The 25,447-nt window shown below is 25.3% G+C and overlaps 1 protein-coding gene across 2 annotated transcripts; it reads left to right on the top strand.

The window, feature by feature from the left end:
• The first annotated feature begins 4,790 nt into the window (after positions 1 to 4,790).
• On the top strand, positions 4,791 to 18,754 carry LOC132921227 (breast cancer type 2 susceptibility protein-like). Of its 2 annotated transcripts, none has more exons than XM_060984120.1 (16): positions 4,791 to 5,107; positions 5,740 to 5,871; positions 6,529 to 6,680; positions 6,920 to 7,019; positions 7,101 to 10,088; positions 10,423 to 10,502; positions 10,565 to 10,753; positions 11,629 to 11,779; positions 13,143 to 13,319; positions 14,014 to 14,227; positions 15,102 to 15,337; positions 15,406 to 15,552; positions 16,400 to 16,551; positions 16,638 to 16,890; positions 16,952 to 17,146; positions 18,247 to 18,754. In XM_060984120.1, exons 2-16 carry the CDS (start codon positions 5,740 to 5,742, stop codon positions 18,550 to 18,552), a joined length of 5,472 nt encoding a protein of 1,823 aa, XP_060840103.1. In that variant the 5' UTR covers positions 4,791 to 5,107; the 3' UTR covers positions 18,553 to 18,754. The 2 variants fall into 2 exon arrangements, with proteins under 2 accessions (XP_060840103.1, XP_060840105.1); XM_060984122.1 differs by having other exon boundaries at positions 4,851 to 4,869.
• The last annotated feature ends 6,693 nt before the right edge of the window (positions 18,755 to 25,447 follow it).

Raw genomic sequence — 25,447 nt, 5'->3', positions numbered from 1 at the left:
ACAAAAATATAATGGAAATCCACTAGATTATGATATACTATTTTTTTTTTTAGTTTTAGTTTAGATTGACATGTTTATAAACAAAAAAAAATTCATTGTTTGTTAAAATGTATTTAGTAACAAATAAATGTTGATATTGTTGTTCTAATATGTTGTAATAAATTATATTATTATAAATGAAAATAAGAAAATAGAAAAAAATATAATAATATAAAATATCTACAAACATTTTAAAATTTTTTAAATAAATATTAATTATATAAAGTATTTTGTATTTTTGAACTTTTGTCCGACATTAAAAATGTGCTCGGACTTTTTTTGTCGGACTATAAAAACTGAAACCGGACATTTTTTCTAACTTTTTTTAAAACGGACTTTTTGTCTCAGGACTTGACCGATTACCGGCCTGTCGCCTGTGTGCCTAAGAAGTAAGAAGTAATATTAAAAACGTATAAAATAGTTAGATATGTAGTATTGTAATTTGTAGTGCATGTATAACTGTATAAGTATTACCTACAACCTACAACCCCTCTGTAGTCTGCAGTCAACAAAATGTATATATAAATGTATAAAACATAACTTTAGTCTTTATTGTTTAATACATATAGGACTTCGCTGTCTTCTTTATGTCTACTCTAAATTTTTATATCAAAATACAATACGTCATGCTTGTCCGTGTAACATACACTGTTTTACTACTCGAAATTTTTCTGTTAAACCGGTATAGATGTTAAGTGTTTATTTACAAGATGCATTGGTTCAGACAAGTCAGGAGTTCAGGTCGTTCGGGAGTTCGGGACAAACGGAATGCGTGGTGGTTAACCATTTTAATATGTAGTTTATTACGTTGTTTCTTTACAGTTGAAAGCCTATTGAGTAAAAGTAATTTTTTTTTGACCTTGATTTGAATGCTCAAAAATGTTTTGAATAGTTGAATATTAGAATATATGTAGTCTACAGTCTACACATAACTTCGATAACATTCACCTTATAAAAAATTGTTATTAACAATATATATTATTTATATTATAAATAAATATTAAATTATTTTATATTATTCGTATATATTAGACCGTTTTAGTAGCAGCGTAACTCAAGTTTGGTGTTTGTATGGCATTTAGATTTAGAAGTTTAAACATTTTTCTAATGAGTCCTATAACGTCTGAAAAACTTTATTTATTTACAAATCATAATTAATTATTACATATTATATATGTTATATCATTATTCATTGATTATAAATACTATTTATAATCAATGATTATATTTATATTTATATGTATACCTAATGTTATTTGATGATTAATAAATAGTTTGAGGTTTGGTTAGCTTAAGTTTTAATAATTTTTTTTGAGCTACAAGTCCTTCGAAATAAGTAATTAACAATTATTGATTATACTTGGTGAATTAAGCACCCAACATAGGCACAAATAGGATGGGGTTTGGGGGGACTTAGCCCCCTCTAGAATTGTTATAGCTCACCCTAAAAAACTAATTATTTAACTACTTACACTGGAAATTCAGTATAGAACTAAGTCTTCTGAACCCGAACTTCAAACATTATTTTCGCCTATGGCACCCTATAAGCTCTGCTACTACATTGGTACGCGTCTTATACTCTATATAATATAGTCAAATAACTAATGAGTGTATTATAATTTATAACATTGGATTTGAAATTTTAGAGAAACGTAATTAATAAAATATTTATTTATATTTATCTATAGATAAATCTATATAATATTGACATATTATTATTACATTTATGTATACAAATAAAATATTTTTAATTTAAATTATTTAGTTTATAATAATATAAACATATTTAAATACATTATACAGTAAAAAGTAAAGTACACTATAAATATTAAAATAATAGTATATTTTTAGTAAATAAAAAATAATTCCTATACTTAACAAACGTTGAAGTATACCTATATCTAATAATGTAATAGTTTATTGTTGCTTAATACTTTATTTAAGATTTTGTTTTGCCTTGGAAAATTAATTTAAAATTTAAACTAATTTATATAAAAATTAACAATTATTATTCCTCAAATTTCCTCAACGATTCTACCAATAATTATTAATTTTCATATATTTTATCGTGCTCGTATAACTCAGTATAAGTAACCTATATTAGCTATTATTTTAGAATGATAAAACAGTATATACTGGTGTATTGTACTACCAATAAGTATTAAAATTTGTGCCTATAGATAACTTACATGGTTTTTATTAGAATGGTCAATAATTGATCCTCATAAATCAAATAATAATACATTTATTTATTGTAACATTACAAGTTTTTACATCAAATTTTACAATTATAAATACAATATTGCAGCACCCTCGGTAAGCAAAGTTTGTGCTGAGGAAGTAATTCTTAAAAATAAACAATACATTATAGAATTTCGTCTTGTACACGATACTTACCGATTTGTCATTAAAAAAATGAATAACAATTTTTTTAGTGCTCAAATTGTTTACACTACCAGGGTCAAAAATTGTAGTGGGTTTTGCTTTCTTACACGGGTAATAACTATATCAAATATCCTTATTTCTTATCATATATATGCTTCAACGCTTAATCTTAATGTCTGCATATTATATTGAAATAGATTATTACGGATACTCGTATTTAAAACTTTACTTTTATTTGGTATACCAGTTATCTAACTATACTATCTAAAAATTATAAAGTTTAAACCTTAATTTAATATCAACGTGAAATTTATAAGTTAGTAGTTCAGTGGCGGCACCAGGGACGGGAAAGGTAGGGCCATGGCCCTACTTGAAAATGCCTGGTCCTACCAGTGGCTTTACCACTGGCCTAATCTTAGACATTATAATATACTCATTTTTAAATTTTTGTGACCCTGCCTTATAATGTTGGCCAATGGCCACCCATTGACCCTACCTAGAAAAAAATCCTGGTGCCACCACCGTAGTAGTTACAACTTACAATAGTTACATAATTCACTATTTCATACTTATTTTATTAGCTAATTGGTCAATAATACGTATAGCCAATAATGGGAAAGAACGCGTTCATGTTGTGTAAATTTGACCTGCAGAACGAGTTCAATTTTCAAGAAATGAACTTGAACGTGCATTAAATTCTTATTTATTATGAGCTTGAACGTTTTGGGTTCGTTCATCGACAATTTAATTTGTATAGACCATAGTTATGTTTATACAACGCTATAGTCGCCTATAAATAACACAAAAAACATAAGACAACCCGTGGATTGATAGATTTTATACATTTATATCATTGATTATAGAATAGTCTAGGTAAATTATATTATAATCAATACTTATATAGTAAAGTTAGAATGTATAATGCGTTTATGGACAAATCATACATAAATTATAAGTACCTAATATTATGTATAGCTATTATTAATAAAAAATAACAACCGTAGGTACGCGTCAATTTATATACCACATACCACATTAATAAACTTTTGTAACTCAAAATTTAATTTTACCTTTCTGTAATACATTAAAACAGTAAAAATAAGTACATAGTGGGTATAAATTTTTGTACACGAATGAATTGATTTTAAGAAACTACCCAACAAGGGTGAGAATTAATATTACATTTATGACGTAAATTGCATTTTCACGAACAAAAAAAAAGTTTCGCATAGGTTTACCTACTAAAATTCATAAAAATATTATATACGTAATTACATAAAAATTTTAAGATCCTATGAAATAATGTTTTTAAATTATAACAAAACAATGAATATAGTATATACCTAGAAATTTATCGTTTAAATAAGTAATTTCGTCTAAATTTGAAATTAATTTTGAATGAAAAATAATTTTATTTTAGATGTTATAGTTATCTTATGAATTACTAATGGGGAATATTGTATAAAATTTTTAAAAAACTTAAATATAAAAATCAATTTTTTTAGAATTTTTGACAACAAAATAATTTGTTAATTTCTGTGGTTTTTACAAAATAAATGTTGTCAACATTCGAAGTTTAAACACTTATAAAAAAATATTTGTGACAATAGATTTTCGATATTTTTTATTTGAAAAATAAATAACTTATGAAGAGTTTTATTGTATATTTGTATTACATTTCCAATCATTTTTATCTTGCGAATAATTGTTAATCGATATTTATAGAAAAAAAACTATTACATGTATCATATATATATATATATTTTTTTATTAAATCAAACAATTAAATTTCACAAAAAGAATTACATGTATACATTATGATTTAAATCTATCTTCAATAAGCATTGCTTGTGTTGGAGATAGAGCGAGTTATAGTAGACAGTAGCTACTAGTTATACAATATTATATTACATTTTACCTAGATATCCCTGCCGTTAATATAACTATTATAACTACTTATAATTTATATATATTATTATACTGCAATTATTGAATTAAATACAAATAATGAAATACACAATATATACAAAATAATATAGTAAGTATACACTTTTTTAACTAATAATAACATGTTTAAAATACAAACAGAATTATAATTTTTAAATATTGTAAATTTTAAGATAAAAATCTTAAAACTCATAATTTTCATCAAACTACAAATATGAAATAGGTATTGCATATTAATAATTGTATTATGTATATTATTTATAGCCACGCGTATACATAAAGATTCAGAATATAATATATTATATAAGATATAGCTGATAGTGCGTAACAATATCAATGATATCTACTATCTATACTATACAATTTGTTATCATTGTTTAAAATAAGCAAATGCATATTATAGTGTAGTTATTTAGATATTCTCTATTCGAGTTAATACTTCTAAATAATAAATACGAAGTTCTAATACTAATAAAAATATAAAGACTTAAGTCAAATGTCAGTACTCAATTTTCATTTTTTATTAATCAGAAGTCTATCTAGCTCACAATGTTTTATTGCAAAATTAATAAATGTTACATAGATATTTATTGTGGATAATGTTTGAGAGTAAAATGACAAATAATTTTTAAACGTTTTATTTATAGTCCCAAATACTTAAATAAATATATATTATAAAATGATAGGCGTTTTATAATTTGCTTATGAGTTATCATTCTTAAATAAGGACAATAAGGTAGGTTTTTGTTTTTAATAAAATTCTTTATAGGTACTACTATCTTATGTATATAGTATATTCAATGCTCGAATTGGGGGGGGGCGCAGGCGGACGGAGTCCGCTTTCATTTTTTCATAGATTTCATTGTCCCCCTTCATTTAATTAAGCGAGGAAAAATACTAGCTATATAGCACCTTACTATATGTACAGGGGGTGTGGGGGACAAAGTTTACAACGGGTAACTTTACAATTTATTTGCTATGGAACGGTGTTTACTGAACTAAAACCAGCGTCCGTCCTCAAATTTTTGTCCAATTTGAGCACTGAGTATATTTGTAATTAGTACCTATGTATATAAATAAAAAATGTCCTTTAGAAATGTGTTTGGTACTTGATGACAAAGACATTAGTGATGGGCAAATTATTTGATTAATGATTAATTGTAAATGTTTACAAGTTACACCGAAATAATGTATCTAATGAATTAAAAAAAAATACTAAAATCTTAAGTCAAATGTCAGTACTCAATTTTCATTTCTTATTACCCAGAAGTCTATTTATATCTCAATGTTTTATTACAAAATTTGTATATTTTATTTATACATAAATATTATTATTTTTTTCATAAGTTTTAACATTTTATTTTACAGATGGAAAAGCAAAAAAAAAGTGATGAAATTAAACAAAATTTAAAAGCTAAAAGTCCTACAATTAAATCAGCTTTACAGGATTGTAGTATACAAGATATTTCTAATCCTCGTGGCTTAAATCCAATAAAAAAGGTATTCAATAGTAAAGATAATGATATTACGTGTATCCATCATAAAGTATTTGTTAATTTATGATATACATATTATTATAAACTCTTTTCAAAAATAGTACAATTAAATCTTTCGTGAAAATTTACCATGTGTAATTGTATTATAGTGGAGTATTTCAAAAAATGTTGGTGCATTATATCGTTAAGATAGTTTATCGTTATTTAAATTTTAAATGTTTGCTGTATTAGCTATGTAAAATATATTCTATATTTAACATCAACTAATCAAAAAAAAAATATATATATATATGAAAAATTACTCTATTACTCTGATTAGGCAAATAAATCAATGTAAATTTTTTATTATGAAAAAAATTATTGTGGGAAAAAAGCCTATATTCTGTTATAGTTTGTTAAATTTATCAGTGGTTTTTTCTAGGTACATTTTTCTTGTGGGGTTTTCTTTGGGATTTTTTTATGTGGGTCTTTTTTAATTCAAAATAAAAAATATGTAGCATGAGTATTGAATAATATACAATAACCTTTGATTATAAAATAAATTATGACATTAAATACAGAAAAAAACTGGGTGGAAGTCTCACATTTAGAAGACTTTTATGGGTCATTAATTAAAATAATTTATAATTATGTTTATATAATTGTATAATGTATAATTCAGGAAAATCATGGCATGGAAGTATTAAAAGTATCAACTCCAATTAATCACCAATCAAAAGCATTAAAAAAATTGAATTTATTAAGTAATTTACAATCAACACCAAATACTCGGAATTTTAACAAACCAGAAATGGATTCAAGATTAATTATGAAGTAATATTTTTTATTTACAATTTTTTATAAAATTTCTTTACTCCGTCTAATAAGAAAAATGCTAATTCTGTGTATCTTTGTGCAATACCTTGCCATCAAGACCTGGCAGTAAGGAGTGCAAAGAAGAACCAATTTTTGTTTTGTTGCAGCATGTTTTCTCGTTGGACAGAGTATAGTTCTTAATTTGTTTCTAAATAAATTTTGTAAATGATGATCAATATTTAATAATTATTTTTCAGCCTCAGTCCAATTATGTCTACATCAACTTTAAAACAAAACTTATATAATCACAAAGATATTTATCAACATAAATCACATGCAGACATTGATTTTTCATTAGTAAATATACATTTATGTCTTTATTTATATTTTTTACTTTGAAATATTAATAATAATCAATATTAAATTTTTCTCAAATAGAATCCATTGAAATACCAGAATTCATCAAATCTTTGTAAAAGCCATGAATTAAACAAATGGAAAAAAAACAAAACTTTGATTGAACCAACTCATAAAAGCAATATTAATGATTCAACAATTTTACCTGAAATTGCAAGACAAACAAACGAAGATAATATTAATGAAAAAGCTAAAAGGTGCTTATTTGAAAAAGATACAAATAGTATGTCTAATTTGGATACAGATCAAGATTCACTTAATATTTCTTTAGATATATTAGAACAAGTGTGTCAAATGTCAGAAATTATAGATGATAGTTTAACTGAGGATGTAAAAATAAGTGTTGATACTGATAAAAAGAATAAAAAATTAGCATTTTTTCTTTATGGCAATAGCACATCTAAACTTGATGATACGGAGGAAGAAAACAAATTATTACAATTGGCATTAAATATGGAAGATAATGTATTGACTGAATCTAGATCAAAGAATAAATTATGCTTTGAAGGAGAATTTACCTCTCTAAATCAATTAAAAAATAAAGAAACTAACTTATCTAAAAATGGAAGTGAACAATCTAAAAGTAATAAGTTTAACACATATATATGTGATTCCAAGTGTAACTTTTTAGATACTGAAGATATTAATGATATTGGAAATACACAGATGTGTGAAATAGCTGATATGACAGAACCATTAGAATCATTTGATGACCAGTGGTCACAACAGTATACTAGTAATGTATCTAATTTAAGCAATAAAGTAAAAGAAAATAATTTTCAAAAAGATGTTGATGCAGTAATAAGTACATCAATAGATTTAATTGATCATAAAGTAAATATAAAAAAAAAAAAATTATTAGATAATACAAATGAAAGGCTAAAAATATTTCCATCAATCGTTAGAGAAGAACTTAATGAATTTCCAATTCTGACTAAGGACAATACCACAGGAAATGATAATATATGTAAAGGTTTTTCAACTGCTGGAGGTAAATCTATTAAAATATCAGACACAGCCTTACAAAAAGTTCAAACCATGTTAAAAGATGAATTAAATGAATCATCAACAGTTATTAAAGATGTAGCCAATACAAAAACTAATACCTGTAAAGGTTTCTCAACTGCTGGAGGTAAATCTATTAAAATATCAGACTCAGCCTTACAAAAAGTTCAAACCATGTTAAAAGATGAATTAAATGAATCATCAACAGTTATTAAAGATGTAGCCAATACAAAAACTAATACCTGTAAAGGTTTCTCAACTGCTGGAGGTAAATCTATTAAAATATCAGACTCAGCCTTACAAAAAGTTCAAACCATGTTAAAAGATGAATTAAATGAATCATCAACAGTTATTAAAGATGTAGCCAATACAAAAACTAATACCTGTAAAGGTTTCTCAACTACTGGAGGTAAATCTATTAAAATATCAGACTCAGCCTTACAAAAAGTTCAAACCATGTTAAAAGATGAATTAAATGAATCATCAACAGTTATTAAAGATGTAGCCAATACAAAAACTAATACCTGTAAAGGTTTCTCAACTGCTGGAGGTAAATCTATTAAAATATCAGACTCAGCCTTACAAAAAGTTCAAACCATGTTAAAAGATGAATTAAATGAATCATCAACAGTTATTAAAGATGTAGCCAATACAAAAACTAATACCTGTAAAGGTTTCTCAACTGCTGGAGGTAAATCTATTAAAATATCAGACACAGCCTTACAAAAAGTTCAAACCATGTTAAAAGATGAATTAAATGAATCATCAACAGTTATTAAAGATGTAGCCAATACAAAAACTAATACCTGTAAAGGTTTCTCAACTGCTGGAGGTAAATCTATTAAAATATCAGACTCAGCCTTACAAAAAGTTCAAACCATGTTAAAAGATGAATTAAATGAATCATCAACAGTTATTAAAGATGTAGCCAATACAAAAACTAATACCTGTAAAGGTTTCTCAACTGCTGGAGGTAAATCTATTAAAATATCAGACTCAGCCTTACAAAAAGTTCAAACCATGTTAAAAGATGAATTAAATGAATCATCAACAGTTATTAAAGATGTAGCCAATACAAAAACTAATACCTGTAAAGGTTTCTCAACTGCTGGAGGTAAATCTATTAAAATATCAGACTCAGCCTTACAAAAAGTTCAAACTATGTTAAAAGATGAATTAAATGAATCATCAACAGTTATTAAAGATGTAGCCAATACAAAAACTAATACCTGTAAAGGTTTCTCAACTGCTGGAGGTAAATCTATTAAAATATCAGACACAGCCTTACAAAAAGTTCAAACCATGTTAAAAGATGAAATAAATGAATCTGTAACTCAGAACAATATTATTATAAATTCTAGTATGTCTAAAGGTTTTTCTACTGCTAGTGGTAAATATATTAAAGTATCAGACGAGGCCTTAACAAAAGTTCAAACAATATTGAAAGATGAATGTTTATTATCAGTTACAAATGATAAGACTAATACAAACTCTAACATTTATAAACAATTATTGAATGCTGAAGATAAATCTATTAGAGAATTAGACAAATCATTACAAAAACATCAAGTAACATTTAAAGATGATACACAATTATTTGATACTTCACTAAAAACAATAGCCATTTCAAGTGATTATAATAATTCTAACAAAGTCTTAAAATCAACTAACAATTCAAAAACTAAATCAAACTGTTGTGAAATTTTTAAACACGAAGAAGAAAGTACATTTGAAGATGATTTGTCTTTAATTAACACAGTTGAAAAGTTTGAAAGAGATCAAATTGTTTGTAAACCAATACTAAGAAATAAACGTCCAGGAAGTCCTATAAATAAATATGAAATTGGTTATAAGGTTAAAAAAACCGTACGTAATGAACAATGGGAAATCGATGAATTAAATAATTCATTTAGTGATTACTTATCAAAAAAATTGAATGGACCCAAAGTATCATTACCAGAAGTTGTTGATTGGGTCTTACCAAAAATATTTACTACTAAAAAGGTATTTATTAATGTATTAGTGTTTTAAGTAATGTTTATTTATTACCTAAATATTTGTATATTTATATTTTATATAAGTATAATAGTTATGTATATCATATATTCATGAAACATCTTATTGTTGTTGTTATCATAGAGTTAGCATATAATGTGAGGTATTTGATTAAATTTAGGTTTATTATGTTACTACACAGGTTATATAATATTTATTGAGAACTTTGTTTGATATTATATTAGAACCATTAAGTCCATAGTTAAACCTATTTTGTTATTATAATTAAATATATAATTAAAAAAATATATATTATTATTATTATTTTTAAATATTATTTCAGTTTCCTGAAAATGGTATAGCAAAAGAACTAATCAGAATGAATATTGATAATGCTATAAATTTGAAGTTATATTGGGAAAAGTATATTTTGATTTTCCCTAGTTTTAAATTAATTATATTCTAATAACATATTTTTTTTACAGAAATTATAAATTATCTGATGGCCATAAAAATAAAATGTACAATTTTCAAGATATAAAATACTTTTTTTTATCGCATAATTTTGTTGATGACAAACTCGTTCCTAATGGATGGATTGAAAACCATTTTCGTTTTATAGTCTGGAAATTAGCTGCTACTGAAATTTGTTTTCCTGGTCATTTTGGAAACAAGTAAATATGTATATATACTATATATATATAACACATTATGTTATGTTCAAAGTTCTATTACCATAAATGTATAGTCTACTTCTCTCCTCATCTATACTTTAAATACTTAAAATACTTTTTGTTGAATACTCAATATTTATGTTTTAAAATTTTTAAGAAATTATTTAACTTCTGATTATTAAATAATAAATTTAAAGTTTATAAAAAAAACCTATTGTTCTCCCCAAAAAGCACCTAGTCCATAATTCTACCTTATTTTTTTATGTTCTTGTCTATTTATCGAAAATATTAAGACTAAATATTATTTTATTTATAGAAAATTTGTATTAAGCACATTATTTTATTGCACTCAGTGACTTGTTTTGGGTGATTTTTCAGGGTTGTTTAAAATATCCCTTAATGATTCAGTAAATTTAATATTTCTAAAAAAACTGTTAACTTCACAGTTCACTTAAATATATTTCGAAACATGTCATTGGATCTAATAAAAGTAATTTCACTTTTGTAGTTTAGATTTAAATATTTTTATAAACATGAGTAGAATAATAATACAGTGGGCTATATTTAACTCATGGAAGGGGGGGTGTCTAGACATGGAGGTCATCCCACTAAAAAGGTGCCATTGATTCCATTTGTATAGAGATTGGTTTCAATACTTTCAACTACAATCTGGTTTTGTTCATTCAATATGTTAACAAATTTCAATACTTAAATACTTACAGTACTACTTTTGCTTAATTTTTATCTCCATATTGATGTTCATTGTTCATTTGATAATTGCATAACTAGTATTACAACAATGTATTATTATGATAACAGCTATTTTTATTACTTTATTATTTAAATAAAATATTTATTGGTTTAAATTTGTTTAGGTTATTAACTGCAAAAAACATAATACACCAACTATTATATAGATATTATAGGGAAATAGAAAAATGTCAAAGATCTGCATTAAAAAAGATATTAGAAAAAGATGAGACTACATCAAAAAGGATAGTTTTATGTGTTTCAAAAGTTAATAAAGTAAGTATTCTTCGTATTGTATAGTATTTCACTGAGCATATTTTTATGGAAACAACAGAATTTTTAATATTGAATAAATCTAGATAGTTTTATCTTTTAAGATATTTTAGTAATATTATTATCTTACGGTCAATATAATTAATTAAATTTAATAGTTTCATAAAACTCTAAAATTTTCAAATTATTCTGTAATTAGAAATTCATAAAAATATTTCTTTTTATATTAAAGATTTGAAAATCCAATAAAAGTTAGAAGGTTCCTTATAAGTTTTTAGACATTTATTAAAATATATTTCTACTGGAAAATCAATTACATTTTTTATGAGCGTTTAAAGTTCAATTTTTTACGTTATTGCATATTTATAATAATTAATAAGTAATAAATAATAACTATTTATCCTCAAACAATTTTTGTTATGAGTTGTAATAAAAAACAAATAACCAAAGATACTTGAAATTGTCATCAAATGTTTGTATAATAATTTTTATGTATGATAAACTTTTCAAAATATTTTGATTTTTTTTTTTTTGAGTTACTCATAGATGTTTGAAATTTGAAAAAATTTTTGTTTTATTTCTACAAATGTAAATAAAAGAATTTTGCTCAGTCAAACACCTTTAAAATCTAATACGAGGTCCTATATAAGTTGTTTTTATAGATATGTAAAAATATTGGCTAATAACATGGTCACAATTTATTTTTTTAAGCATTTCTAATTTCAAATTTTGACAGTTTTTTGGTCACAAAAATTTGTGAGTTGTTTTATTGTGTAAAATGTCCAATTTTTATAGCTAAGACTAAAAATCAATACAAAATGCCTCATAAGTGGTTCATACTGAAACCAAAAAAATTAAAAAAAATTATATAAACATAAGATTTTTTTATAGATATATTAGATTTATTATGTTCAAATTAGGACTAATTTTTAAACTATGAATAATAATATTCATTAATTTGTAGTTTTAAAACATTATTCACAGGGACATAAAACTTGTATATATATTATAATATTTTAAACATACAATTCTATTTTCTAATGCCAAAAATTGACAAAAATTACTTATCTATCAACCGTATTTCTACTTGTTAATAGTAAAATAAATTACTTAACCTAATAGTAATATCAAAAAACATAACATAAAATAATTTACTTAGTGATATAGGCTGATTGACCACATTTATAGTGATCCCAGTCAATAACTACTGTATAGCAAAGTGAGTGACATCCACTTGCTCACTGTTTTAAATGTATTACTATTATGTGTAATTGGCTTTTTAAATAAATAAATACATTCTTTAACATTTTAAAATATATGCATTTTTTATAACTTAAACTTATTTTGTATTTTTAAAATATTTTAGACAAATTTAGCTGAAACTTATAATATTGAGCTAACTGATGGCTGGTATAGTGTTCAAGGACTTATTGATCATGAGATGAATATGCTTTTACATAAAGGTATTGTAAAAGTTGGTACTAAACTTATAATATACAATGCAGAACTTATTGGTGCTGGAGAAGGAATTGATCCATTAGATGTAAATATTTTATTTTTACAAATAAATAATAATACTTATTCTTTTTCAATAAAATTATTAACAGTGAAATTATATTTTCTGTAATACTCAAATACAGTCCTTACCGTTTTATCTATGATTTTTGTGGATAATACATTTTTTTTCTATTATACAATTGCATTTTATTAAAATTTAATTATTAATTTATTAGTATTTAATCAACAATTGCTTAAATAGTCAATAATTATTAATTATAGTACTATTTTAGTATTGCATCTTATTATATTGATAAACTGAAATATATTTAACTATAAGGATATTAAAATATTACCAAATTAGTACTGATAATATGTAGTATACATAGGCGCAATTTGAGGGGCGCCTTAGATGTGCTTAGTACCCTCAATCTTGAAATTAACACCCCCAAATTGTTTCATGTTAATTTAGATTTTAATAGAAATAGATATCCACAACCATAAGATAACATCATGAACAAAAATTAAGGGGTTTCAGCACCCCCAGTTTTTTCTTTAAAATTGTACCGTTGGCAGTTAATTGGTATTACAAAATATTTATATTGTGGTATATAATCTTGAATAATGACATGCTAATACATTTTATATAACAGTATTATAATAACTTTAATACTGTTATATTTTTAGCTTTTTAAATTAAAAAAAATTGTTATGTTTCATGTTGTGTTTGTGTGTATTAGGTTAACAATGATGTAAAACTTAAGATATCGACAAACAGTACACGAAGAGTACGCTGGCATGTCAAGTTAGGATTCTATAAAAATTCTACAGTACCCATACCTATTAGATTGGAATCAGTTCTACCACACGGTGGAATAATTGGATCTCTTTCACTTGTAATACTGAGAAAGTACCCAAAAATGTTTCTTGAAAAGAAAACAAATTCAAAATCTAGTATGTATTCTATTTGTAAAATAAATATGTACAGTGGTGCCAGTGGTGCCAATTTGTTGTGCATTAAATGATTTTTGGATTTTTACAACCTCTTACACTCAATTAATTAGTATAATAAAGACAAAATTAATTATTTGGTTAATTAAAAAGTTTTATTGTTTATTTAAAATAATGACAAGCTAATTAGAAATGCATAAATTATCATTTTTAAGGCCACAACATAGTTTTAGAAGTTTAGCATTTAAACGTGATATTTTAAAAATTAGAGAAAACAAAACAGGATTTTTTTTTATAAAAAGTGCATTCTAATCAAATTAAGTATACTGAATTTTTTGAATAATGACTATACATGTTTCTTAATTACATAAGTGTCTCATTCAATGCATATTTTACATTCCTTTAGCATGTTCAAATTTTGCTATATGGTTTCCTCTAATTCTTATTATATCTCATGTTGATTTACTAAATGTTAATCCTATAATTTCTAACGATCATTATATGTTTAAAAAATCAATGTCAATAATTTAATATTAATTTAGACTTATTATGTCAATATCATATTATTCCATGTATTTAAACTTATCGCATTTAAATCTTATATAAAATCATATTTTTACAGTATAATATAACTATTACTGTTATAAATTTAATTAAAATATTATGTAATTAAACATTTTCTTGATTATTTCAAAAAATAAATATATATTATACATTTATATTTAGAACAAATACAACTCCCTAGCAAATAATTGTATATGAAATGTATGGGACAGATGTTAGACTTAAAAGTATGATGGATTGTCTTGGCCTGCCACTGAATATATATATTATATTAATAATTATAATTAAGAACTGTATTAATTAATATATTTAGTTTTTAGGAATGAGAAAATGGAAATTATTGAAGCAGAAAAATATAAAGCACACCAACAAAAGTCATTAGAAATAATTTCAAATAAGATAAAAACTGAGTTAATTGCCGAAATAGCCTCTAAAACTAGTATTTCAAGAAAATACATTTCAAGTATGAAAAAAGAAAATTTAGATAAATTAAGTATAGATGAATTGAACAATATTTTAGAAAATTCCACTGATCCTTTGGAAATCCAAGTAATTTACTTAACTTTAAATTATAATATTAAAATGTGTATAATATTATATTTAAAAATTATTTATAGTCATTGCTCAGTTATGAAAAATTGGAAGCTCTTAAAGACTTTAAAAAATCAGAGCAAGAAAGATTCTATAATGAACTTCAAAATAGGGTCAATAGAGTATTTAATGAACAATTTAAAGATGCTCGCAAAGTCATACCTATGATAAAGGTAAGTAATTTTTTTGTTTTATTGAACTTAAGAAACTAATGTGTTACTTATTAATAAATAAATTACTTACACTTAAAAATATAAATTGATGTAATAATTTTCACTTGACAAGTTTTTAACACAACATTCTTTCAAAATTAAATTTTTGTAAAAGGTCAAACATTGAAATAAACAATTGGTTTTTTACTTGACTTTTTTAAAATTTTTATTTTTAATAATTGTGTTAAATTAATATTTAAATACAATATTATATATCAGACTTTCTCTTTAAATAAATAATCTGTCCATGGTTAAAAATATTGAGGTACTAAAAATATTAATTAATATATATTAACATAACTTATTATCCTGAGGAAGTTTAGTTAGGAAATGTTGAGGGAAGGTGACAAGTTACAACCTTCCTCCCCTACAATTTATGACTGTGTATCCATTGCTGAAAAACAGTATTTTATTAAGATAAACTTAGTTCTTAAAGTATGCTTTCCTTGGATACATAGCTTCAGTGTATATAAGCAATATAAATTGACTTATAGTATTTAGACTATATTTCTTCCTGTTATATTTTAGTGTTAGCCACTTTTAGGTAATAAATCTTTAAAATTTAATGAAGCCTATATATATAATGTAAATTTGAAATTTATACCTTTGAATTATAATTTTACCATTTTCTCAAAAATGTTTTTAAACATAATAAAAATGTACTGATATTACTTAGAATTATATTTTAAATGTTTGATTTATATCTTTACTTTTTATTCATAATATATTTTGTACACATAATTATTGTCAGTTATAGAATACTTTATATCACTTTTAATATTTACATAATTTTATTTTTAAATTATAGTTACGCGTTGTTGATAAAAAATATGTTTCTACTGGCTTTAAAGCAGCTTTACTTACAATTTGGAGTCCGTCAGAGGATGTCACTGATATCTTGAACAAATCTACTGAAGGTCAATGTTGTACATTCCACCATATTTCTACTAATGGATTTATGTATGAAAACTTATAATTTTTAAATAAATCAATATTGTATAACAGTATTCATTGAACTTAAATAATTTTAATAATGCTTTGCTTAGGAATGGTGAACTACAATTATCAGCCAACAAAAATACTCGTTTTGATTTTCAAGGGTATAATAATGAATATGCAAAACGTGATGTTGTAAACTTTAAAAGTATTTTGTCTGGTACATTTTTACCACTATTTGGTGAATTAGATTTTGTTGGTATTGTAGTATCAATTGCTAATAAAAACAATGCTTATAATGAAATCTACGTATCAGACAAAGAAATGAATATAATCAGTATTTTGTTCCGAGGCAATATTAAGGTAAGCATATCAATACTAAAAATTATGTTTCTAAATTATAATTTATTTTAATATTATTTAGGAATATGGTTATGATGACATGATGTATCCAGGCAGTATAATATCAGGAGTTAATATTCAATTTAAAGGATTCAATAATTTATCTTCTATACCTAAGTTATATAATACAGAGCAATCTTTATTTACAACAAACCCTAAGACTGATTATATTTTAAAAAAATTTGATGAATATAAAATGTTTATGAAAAAGCCTGAAGTAAGTAGTATAAGATATATAATTTTTTATTTCATTGTATAATAATATTATATAGTCATATAGGTACTTACCTATGTTTAAATTGTTTAAAAACTATTGCATGTACACTTTCTACAAAAACGATTAACTGTATATTTTTCCAAGCGTAATGCTGAGGGTAGGGTGTTTTGCGTGTGTCCAGCACAAAATAATTGGATAGGCCAGTTTTGTTGAATCTAGGAAAAAAAAGCCCCGTACCACTTAAATATGTTTTTCGTTATTTTATTATGATTTACATTATTAAATATAATCATTAGTCATTACATATTTACATTTATCTATGTAACACTTCTTTAACATATCTATAAGTTTATAGCTGCAATCTGCATTTAACATTGTCGATAATTGTCATTTGTTATTTGTACCTACATAATTTAAAAACATTTTGAGGATAAAAATTTAAAATAATTGTCATTTATGATTTGTATTATAAAATTAAATAAATTAAAAAATGACTAATAATAATAAATTATTTAAATTGTTATCCTTAAACATTCTTTAAATTATATAAGTACAAATGACAAATGACAATTATCGATAATTTTAAATGCAGATTTCAGCTATACTTTTAGATATGTTAAAGATTGATAAATGTAATAATTATATTTAATCATATAAATCATAATAAAATAACAAATAATATATTTAGTAGGTACGGGGCTTTTTCCTATGATGATGCTTTTTTTCCAATGAATGTTGTTAGAGGTTTTTTTTCCTAGTACCGTTTTGTTCTGTAGTATGTAAGTGTGTTTATAACTATTAGGGAAGATTAGTCCTATCACACGGGATATGGGTATGATAATAATATTCAATAATAAATATTAATAATATTAATAGTAACATTTTTATTTTTGATAAAAAAAAACCAAACAATCAAATAAATATTGGGTAGGCCCGGACCTAGCCAGTCTACCCTGTAAGCACACCACTGGTAACTATTTAATAAAAACTGGCTTTAAACTTTGAATTTATATATTGTCAAAAAATGCAGGATTATTTTATGTAGTACATGGATTAATATTGAGTATAAATATGTATTCATTAAAATAATTAATTTACAGAATCAAGATTTTTTGGTATGCTGCCAAACTAAACTTAATGAAATTTGTAATGGACATGGAGAAACAACAACAATAAATAATGAGCAATGTTTAAATAAATCAAAAAATGCATTGCATAGATCTTATGGTGAATTACCTGTTACCGTTGTGAGAACTTCTAATACATCTCAATCTGAATTTTCTCCTGCTCAAAAAAGAATAAAAATGCTAAATTCTTATGGAAAAACACCACCATTAAATATTGTTCACACTAAACCACCAGATAAAAAACTGATGGGTCAATTTAAAACACCAACCCGATTATAAATGTATATATTTTATAAGTTCAACTATTAATTTAAGTTAAAATAGGTTGTTTGTATGATAAATTTGTTGTTTATTTTATTTAAAAGTAGAAATTAATTAAATTATTATGTGAAGTCATTACTAAACTATATTATGTGTTATACTAATTGAAATATAAATAAATATAAATATTTTAAAAATCAAATTCTTAATATAAATGAAACTTTATTTAAATTATTATAAAAAAAAATACCTATAATATAATACTTATAGATTTTTTGGAACATTCCATCCATTCAAAGATTTAAAAATGTTCTTGTGTAAATTATAAGAATATGTATGTTAAGAAAATGAAAGGGGAAAGTACTTAACTTGATTTGACTCCTAATTTCAAAAATATCAATCACATAAATGGTTTTCTATTTTAGATAGTCACCCTTTTGTACTGCATTTTCCTTTTCAGCGCCAGCTATTTTTTGTATAAAAAGTTTTTTTCTATTTACAAAATTGACCAAGTTAGAGAAGTCACCATTTCAGTTAATATATAGTTGGTGTTTAACAAAATTTTCACTTATAACCACTGGAAATAATAAAATAAATGTTCACTTAACCTTATCTGTATACAAATAATAATTTAATAATTTTTGTTTCGTTGACTGCTATGGTAATACAATTAAAATTTTAACTATTTTTATAGTTGAATTCTATTTTATTTTTCAATAGTTTTAATAACGATAATATAATCAGATACATAATGTAATTATTAGGGTATTTAGTTTGATGAAAAAGATCATTTTGCTTTTATTCTTTGACTAGACCCGTGTTACGTTTGTGCGTTATTAAGTGTTCCTATAATTTTTTAAATATGAATAACGCTGAAAAAGTTGAGTTGATTTTAATATATAGCGAATGCAAATGTAATGTACGCCTGGCTGCTAGGACGTGTGTCGAAAGATACACCCACCTCATAATTATGTTTTACGACTTTTACAAGGGTTAAGTCAAGAAAGGAGATTTCCTGGCAGACAAATCAACCAACAAAGGCGTAGAGCAAATATGTTTGATAAAGACATAGAATTATAGGTACTAGCGTACATACTAGCTAACCCACGTTCGTCACTTAGGCATGTTGCTCTCGAATTTGGAATTTCATATGGTTGTGTCCAAAAAAATTTAAAAAAAAAAACACAAAATGCACCCGTATAAAATCGATTTAGTCCAACATTTGCGTGCAGAAGATTCTACTCGTAGGTTAGAATTTATAGCTTGGCTCAATATTCAATTTCATAATAACCCTTTAATTGTCAATCACATTCTTTGGAGTGATGAATCAAAATTTACCAATAATGGCATAATGAATAAACAAAATCATCGATACTGGGATGATACAAACCTACACTAATTTGCTACACTGAAAGTTTAATTATAAACAGTGGCTATTTATTAAGTAGGTACACTACAAAATTTTGTGCACTACGAAATCACAAATGTGTACTACGGAAAATAAAAATGTGCAACTATGTCTTTATAATAATCAAGCTGTAATATTTTTCTTAATAATTTATAAAGCTATTGACTATTAATAAGATTATTAAAAATTTAATTTAACTATACTAAATAAACTAAAAAAAATTATTTTGTTAAGAGGCCAACAATAGGACAAAATAGACAATAGACCGTAAAAACAATAAAAACATGTTAAATGAACATATTATAAACGGTAAAAAAAATACGTTCAAATAAAATATTTAAAGATGTATAATAGCTATAATAATATCTATATCTGTTATAATTTATAATGTATAATATATAATAATTCATATTTCATTATAGTAGGTATAATGACCACTACTTACGTAATTTTGACAAGCAATCTATAATAAAATGAAATCGTGTATTTTTTATTCACTCGTGTGTTTATCGATAGAGTCAAATATTGGGCAAAACACATGAATATCAAACAATTTGAAATTATTCCTTATCAAGATTGGACTATACTATTATTATACTTGTACATATTTTAATGACTCTGTTGGATAAGTAATTCAGATACTAAAAAAAACCTCACATATCATTATTCATAGTAAAACTCGTATAAAAACGCAAGGCCCCATAAAGCGCGGTGCCCCATAAAGCGCGAGGCCCTAGGCGGGTGCGCAGTTTGCCACCCCCTTCCGCCGGCCCTAACTCGAATCGTGTTTAGAACATTATGGAGAAAATTTTGAAAAATGTATAAGACAAATTTATTTAATACGTTTTATTTTGTATTATAATATTAATATTACTATTATTAATAGTATTATGTTATAAGTTTTTATTATTACAGTTAACGAAAAAAAAATATTGTACACTAAAAATAATATTTAATTACTTCAAACTTATTTTATTATTTCTTAATAATTACATTATCTGATTATCTTATCGTTATTAAAACTATTGAAAAATAAAATAGAATTCCACTATAAAAATAGTTAAAATTGTAATTGTATTATAGCAGTCAACTAAACAAAAAATATTGCATAATAAGGATATCTATCCGGACAACATACGATATTATTAAACTACCTATTATTTGTGAATTTAACATTTATTTTATTATTTCCAGTGGTTATAAGTGAAAATTTTGTAAAACACCAACTATTATGCATTAACTGAAATGGTGACTTCTCTAACTTGGTCAATTTTGTAAATAGAAAAAACTGTTTATATGAAAAACGTTTAAAAAAAATAATCTATCCGAATATATATATATATAAAAAAAAAATAGTGTTTCCTTTAAAAAAAATGTAAGTTGTATTGCGCATGCGTACACCAAAAGTGTAAGAAAATTGAAAATCATAAATAAATGTGTATTTTAGTACCCCCTAGGGCCTAGGGTCTCTAAAATATTTACTTCGATACAAGATCATCCAGCTGAGATACTTATGGGTACCTACCTTAAATCATGATCAGTTATAAGTTATAACTTGGTCATGTAATATCATAGAATACTATTATTTATACTAGTATTCTATGGTAATATTAAGCAATATGCTGAAGTAGAGGTTGCAGAAAACACTTCTTCGGTCTCATTTATTGGTCTCAATCTCCAAGTATTATACGATTGTAATTCTATTTTAACAGATATCGTTTCCCTGAAAACCAATAAAATCTCTAAATAGTAAATAGTATACCTCTTTCAATCCAATTACAAAGATAAATTACAACAGGTTAAATTCAATTTTAAACAGCGAAAATTAGAACAAACATTTTAATAGTCGGTCTATTAATGGTCGATGGATTAATGAATTCGTGTGGGATTTGCCTCAATAAGGCATTCACTCGGAGAGAAAAACTCAGTATTACCTACCCCAGGTATACCTACCCTCATTTTAATAGTAAGTTCGCTTAATAGTAATATTCGCTTTAACTCTGAATTACTTATTATTTTTAAAATAGTGGTCACTAAAAATACTGTGTGCGTCCACTATATATACATTTCTTTTATCAAATATTTCGAATATGCACCCAGTATGCATTGAATATTTGAATGTATAAAGTATAGCTGACTCCATCGTTCAAGTCACCGTGATTGCTTATTATTATTAGCGTCTTACTGGCAGTGGCGTAATTATTATAAATGTTTTATGGGAGGGGATATGAATATTTTGCAACCATAGACCCGTGGGGGGGCTTTAATAAATATTAAACAAATCATTTTTTCTTTGTTTCTTTTTTTTTAGTAATTTTGTAATTTCTATCCCCATATCCTCCCCATAATTACGCCCCTGCTTACTGGAGGGGAGGTCGAATGCTAACTGATCAATACATTTGCAATTATTTTTTCGCTAATAATTATTTCAGCGTTCATCTGGGCTAAGGCAGCTTTCGAGACTACCCTTACTACTGCACTACCCTTACTCCCACCTCATAACTATACTCTAATTATTAAGCTATAATGCTCAAATATGGCTGATGCTAATTTAGTTATGTTTAAAATTTGAATACAATAGTATTTAACATAACTATACAAACTATACAAGAATACTGAATAAAATAAATATTGTATAAATTAAAATTTTTAGTTAAGAACTATATGTTTTTATAATGGTAGTTTTTCCTATGTATCATCTAAACATAATAATTACAGATAGATAAAATAGTCTTAACATTTATTGAATAATTCACGCAAAATATACGGTGAATTAAATTTACAAAATATAATACGGTTATTAGTTGTCATTGTAAACTGTTGCGTAGTGAAGAGTATTAATTCAATTTTCAAGGATTTTGACCCATTTATTAATTTTGGCTACTAAAAAACACTAATAAAGCACGCAAATATAATTGTCTATAAAGAGCTCAAAATGAAATACAATTATTTGAAAATTATACCATTTATAGAAAAAATGATAATATAAATACTTAGTAAACATTTTAAATTTTACGGCTATTCGTTTTTGAATTTTAAGAAAATAAAAAATCATTTTTGTTGATAACTGGTTAGCGTAAAAGATGATTAAGAACATAAAATTTTAGAGGAATTGCCTATGGTTAATAAAATCCAAATGTGTACAATCACATATTCACATGCAAACATTTTAATTTTATTATAAGACACAAATACCTACGTAACCAATGCGTCAGTAAACTAGTGAAATATGAAGTTTCAAATTTACATGAAATAAAAATAAAATCATTATCTTTATCCTTATATATATAAAAGAACAGGCCATTTTTATGTACCCATTTTGTGACGACGCTATTTAACTTTTTTCCAATTTTTTTTCACTGAGTTGTTCCAAATACCTGTCTGAGTGTCGCCACGTCGCCCGGTTTTCAAAATTTTGATTTTAAAGGGTTGAAATCGGTGAAAATAAATTTTTACGTGTAAATTGTATATCTATATTCATATAATAATAACAATAGTAATCGATAACATAAATCAGTACACATACAAATTCTAATTATTAGTTATCTCTCTATTGCCTTGCCACGGTGCCTATATACACTAAACACGTTCATTTCATTTGCACTCCGTACTACCAGCAGTTCGGACACGCGTAACATCTAAAATATTTAAGCTTTTTTTTACACATGTGGCTACAAATTTAAATATTATATAATTTACACTTAAAAAAACATTCTTCTTTTCGACAACGCTTCCACAGCGTTTTACACTTAAAAGGAGTTTTTCCGGGCAACGCCAAGTAATTCAGCTACCTAGTAAAATACACAATAATTAGAAAATAAAAATATGTGTAAATTCAATGTTTTAAGTAAAGTAATAGATACACACAATATTTCTGGCAATATTAAACTTGACCCGCTTTTGTTAGTGTATTTGTAAAATAAGAACTAATATAATAACTATACTTGGAGTCTTTTTTGAACAAGTCAAAGAATATTTTTTAAATATTAAATATTATTTTATTGAAATACTTAATAAAACGTTAATATTTCTCATTTCTTGATATAAATAATTATTTAATAAAAAAAAATGTATGCAAGGTAACTATAAGATAAGAATAACAGTGACCAGTGTAGGTAATTTTCCACACCACCTTTATTATTAAACGACGTACAATAACATTGTCCGTATTGTTTAATAACTTTATGAGGTATTACACGAGGCGCGTTTTTTTATTGTGGTGTCCCCAGTAGGCCTAATCCACATCGTAAGCGAGAACGCATTATATGCAGGGGCGTATTTAGGTAGGGGCTTTGGGTCCAGTTGTCCAGAACGGCAAATTTTTTAAGATTTAGAGGGGCGGCAAATTTTTATTTCGTACTTTATGAGTACTGGCGCAGTGACGTCAATCATTAATATTTTTCACAACAAACGTGTGCCATAGAGGTATAAAATACTATAGTATTCATATAACATGGTATTCTATGGTATTAACAGTTTGACCACTATTGCGCGGCGTAGAAGTTTTTTAATTTTTTTTTAATGGGGGGAGGCGGCAAAATATGTGTTGCCCTTATCGTAAAATTCCTAAATACGCCACTGATCATATGAATGCATTCAAATAATAAAAAAAAAATATACAATAAATTAAACTATGTAGGTATTAATAATATTATATAATATAAAACGGGTAATGTGTATAATATATGATGTGTGTTGCCGGCCGGCGATAGTCAATGTGTTAGATGAGTGGATGAGAGATGAGCGCTAATGCGTAAAGGGGGGACAACTAAATTAAGATGAGCTTCTTTTTGATGTTGCCAATCTTCCTCCGGGTTGAAACGAAGCCGAGTGCCGACACATTTCCCATCAGCTTTGTGACAAATTCTTCTTCACTAATAAATATTATATATTTATATATAGTATACTGTACCTACTACGATTCTAAAAATTATATTATAATTTATAATACATACAAATCCTTTCGACAGTTGATTATCAGTTGAATTTCTTTTTGCTGCTGCCAGACGTTCTCCGTGTTGAAATACAGCCGACACATTTTCCATCAACTTTGTGACAATTCTTCTTCACTAATAAATATTATATATTTATATATAGTATACTGTACCTACTACGATTCTAAAAATTATAATATAATACAAACAAACCTTTTGGACAGTTGATATTAAGATGAGCTTCTTATTGATGCTGCCAATCTTCCTCCAGGTTGAAACGAAGCTGAGTGCCGACACATTTCCCATCAGCTTTGTGACAAATTCTCCGTCGGTGGGTAGTCCATAATCCAGCCAAATGTTCGGTTCCTATAAAACTTCAACTAATGTGCTGATTAAAATGTAATTTAAATTTATAGTAAAATTTTAATGTTTAAGAAATCTATGTTGGTGTTCTTTTATTTTTGAATTTAAATTAATTTGAAATTTTATATTCATAATTTATCAGTTAAAAATGTAAACAAGAACTAAAAAGATTATAGTATATTGTAGTTTAACTTTCTGTTCGGTGGCC

Source organism: Rhopalosiphum padi, chromosome 2, assembly GCF_020882245.1.
Source record: "Rhopalosiphum padi isolate XX-2018 chromosome 2, ASM2088224v1, whole genome shotgun sequence".
NCBI classification, from domain to species: domain Eukaryota; kingdom Metazoa; phylum Arthropoda; class Insecta; order Hemiptera; family Aphididae; genus Rhopalosiphum; species Rhopalosiphum padi.
Note: the sequence above shows the minus strand (reverse complement) of the source record. Positions and strands in the feature narration are given on the sequence as shown.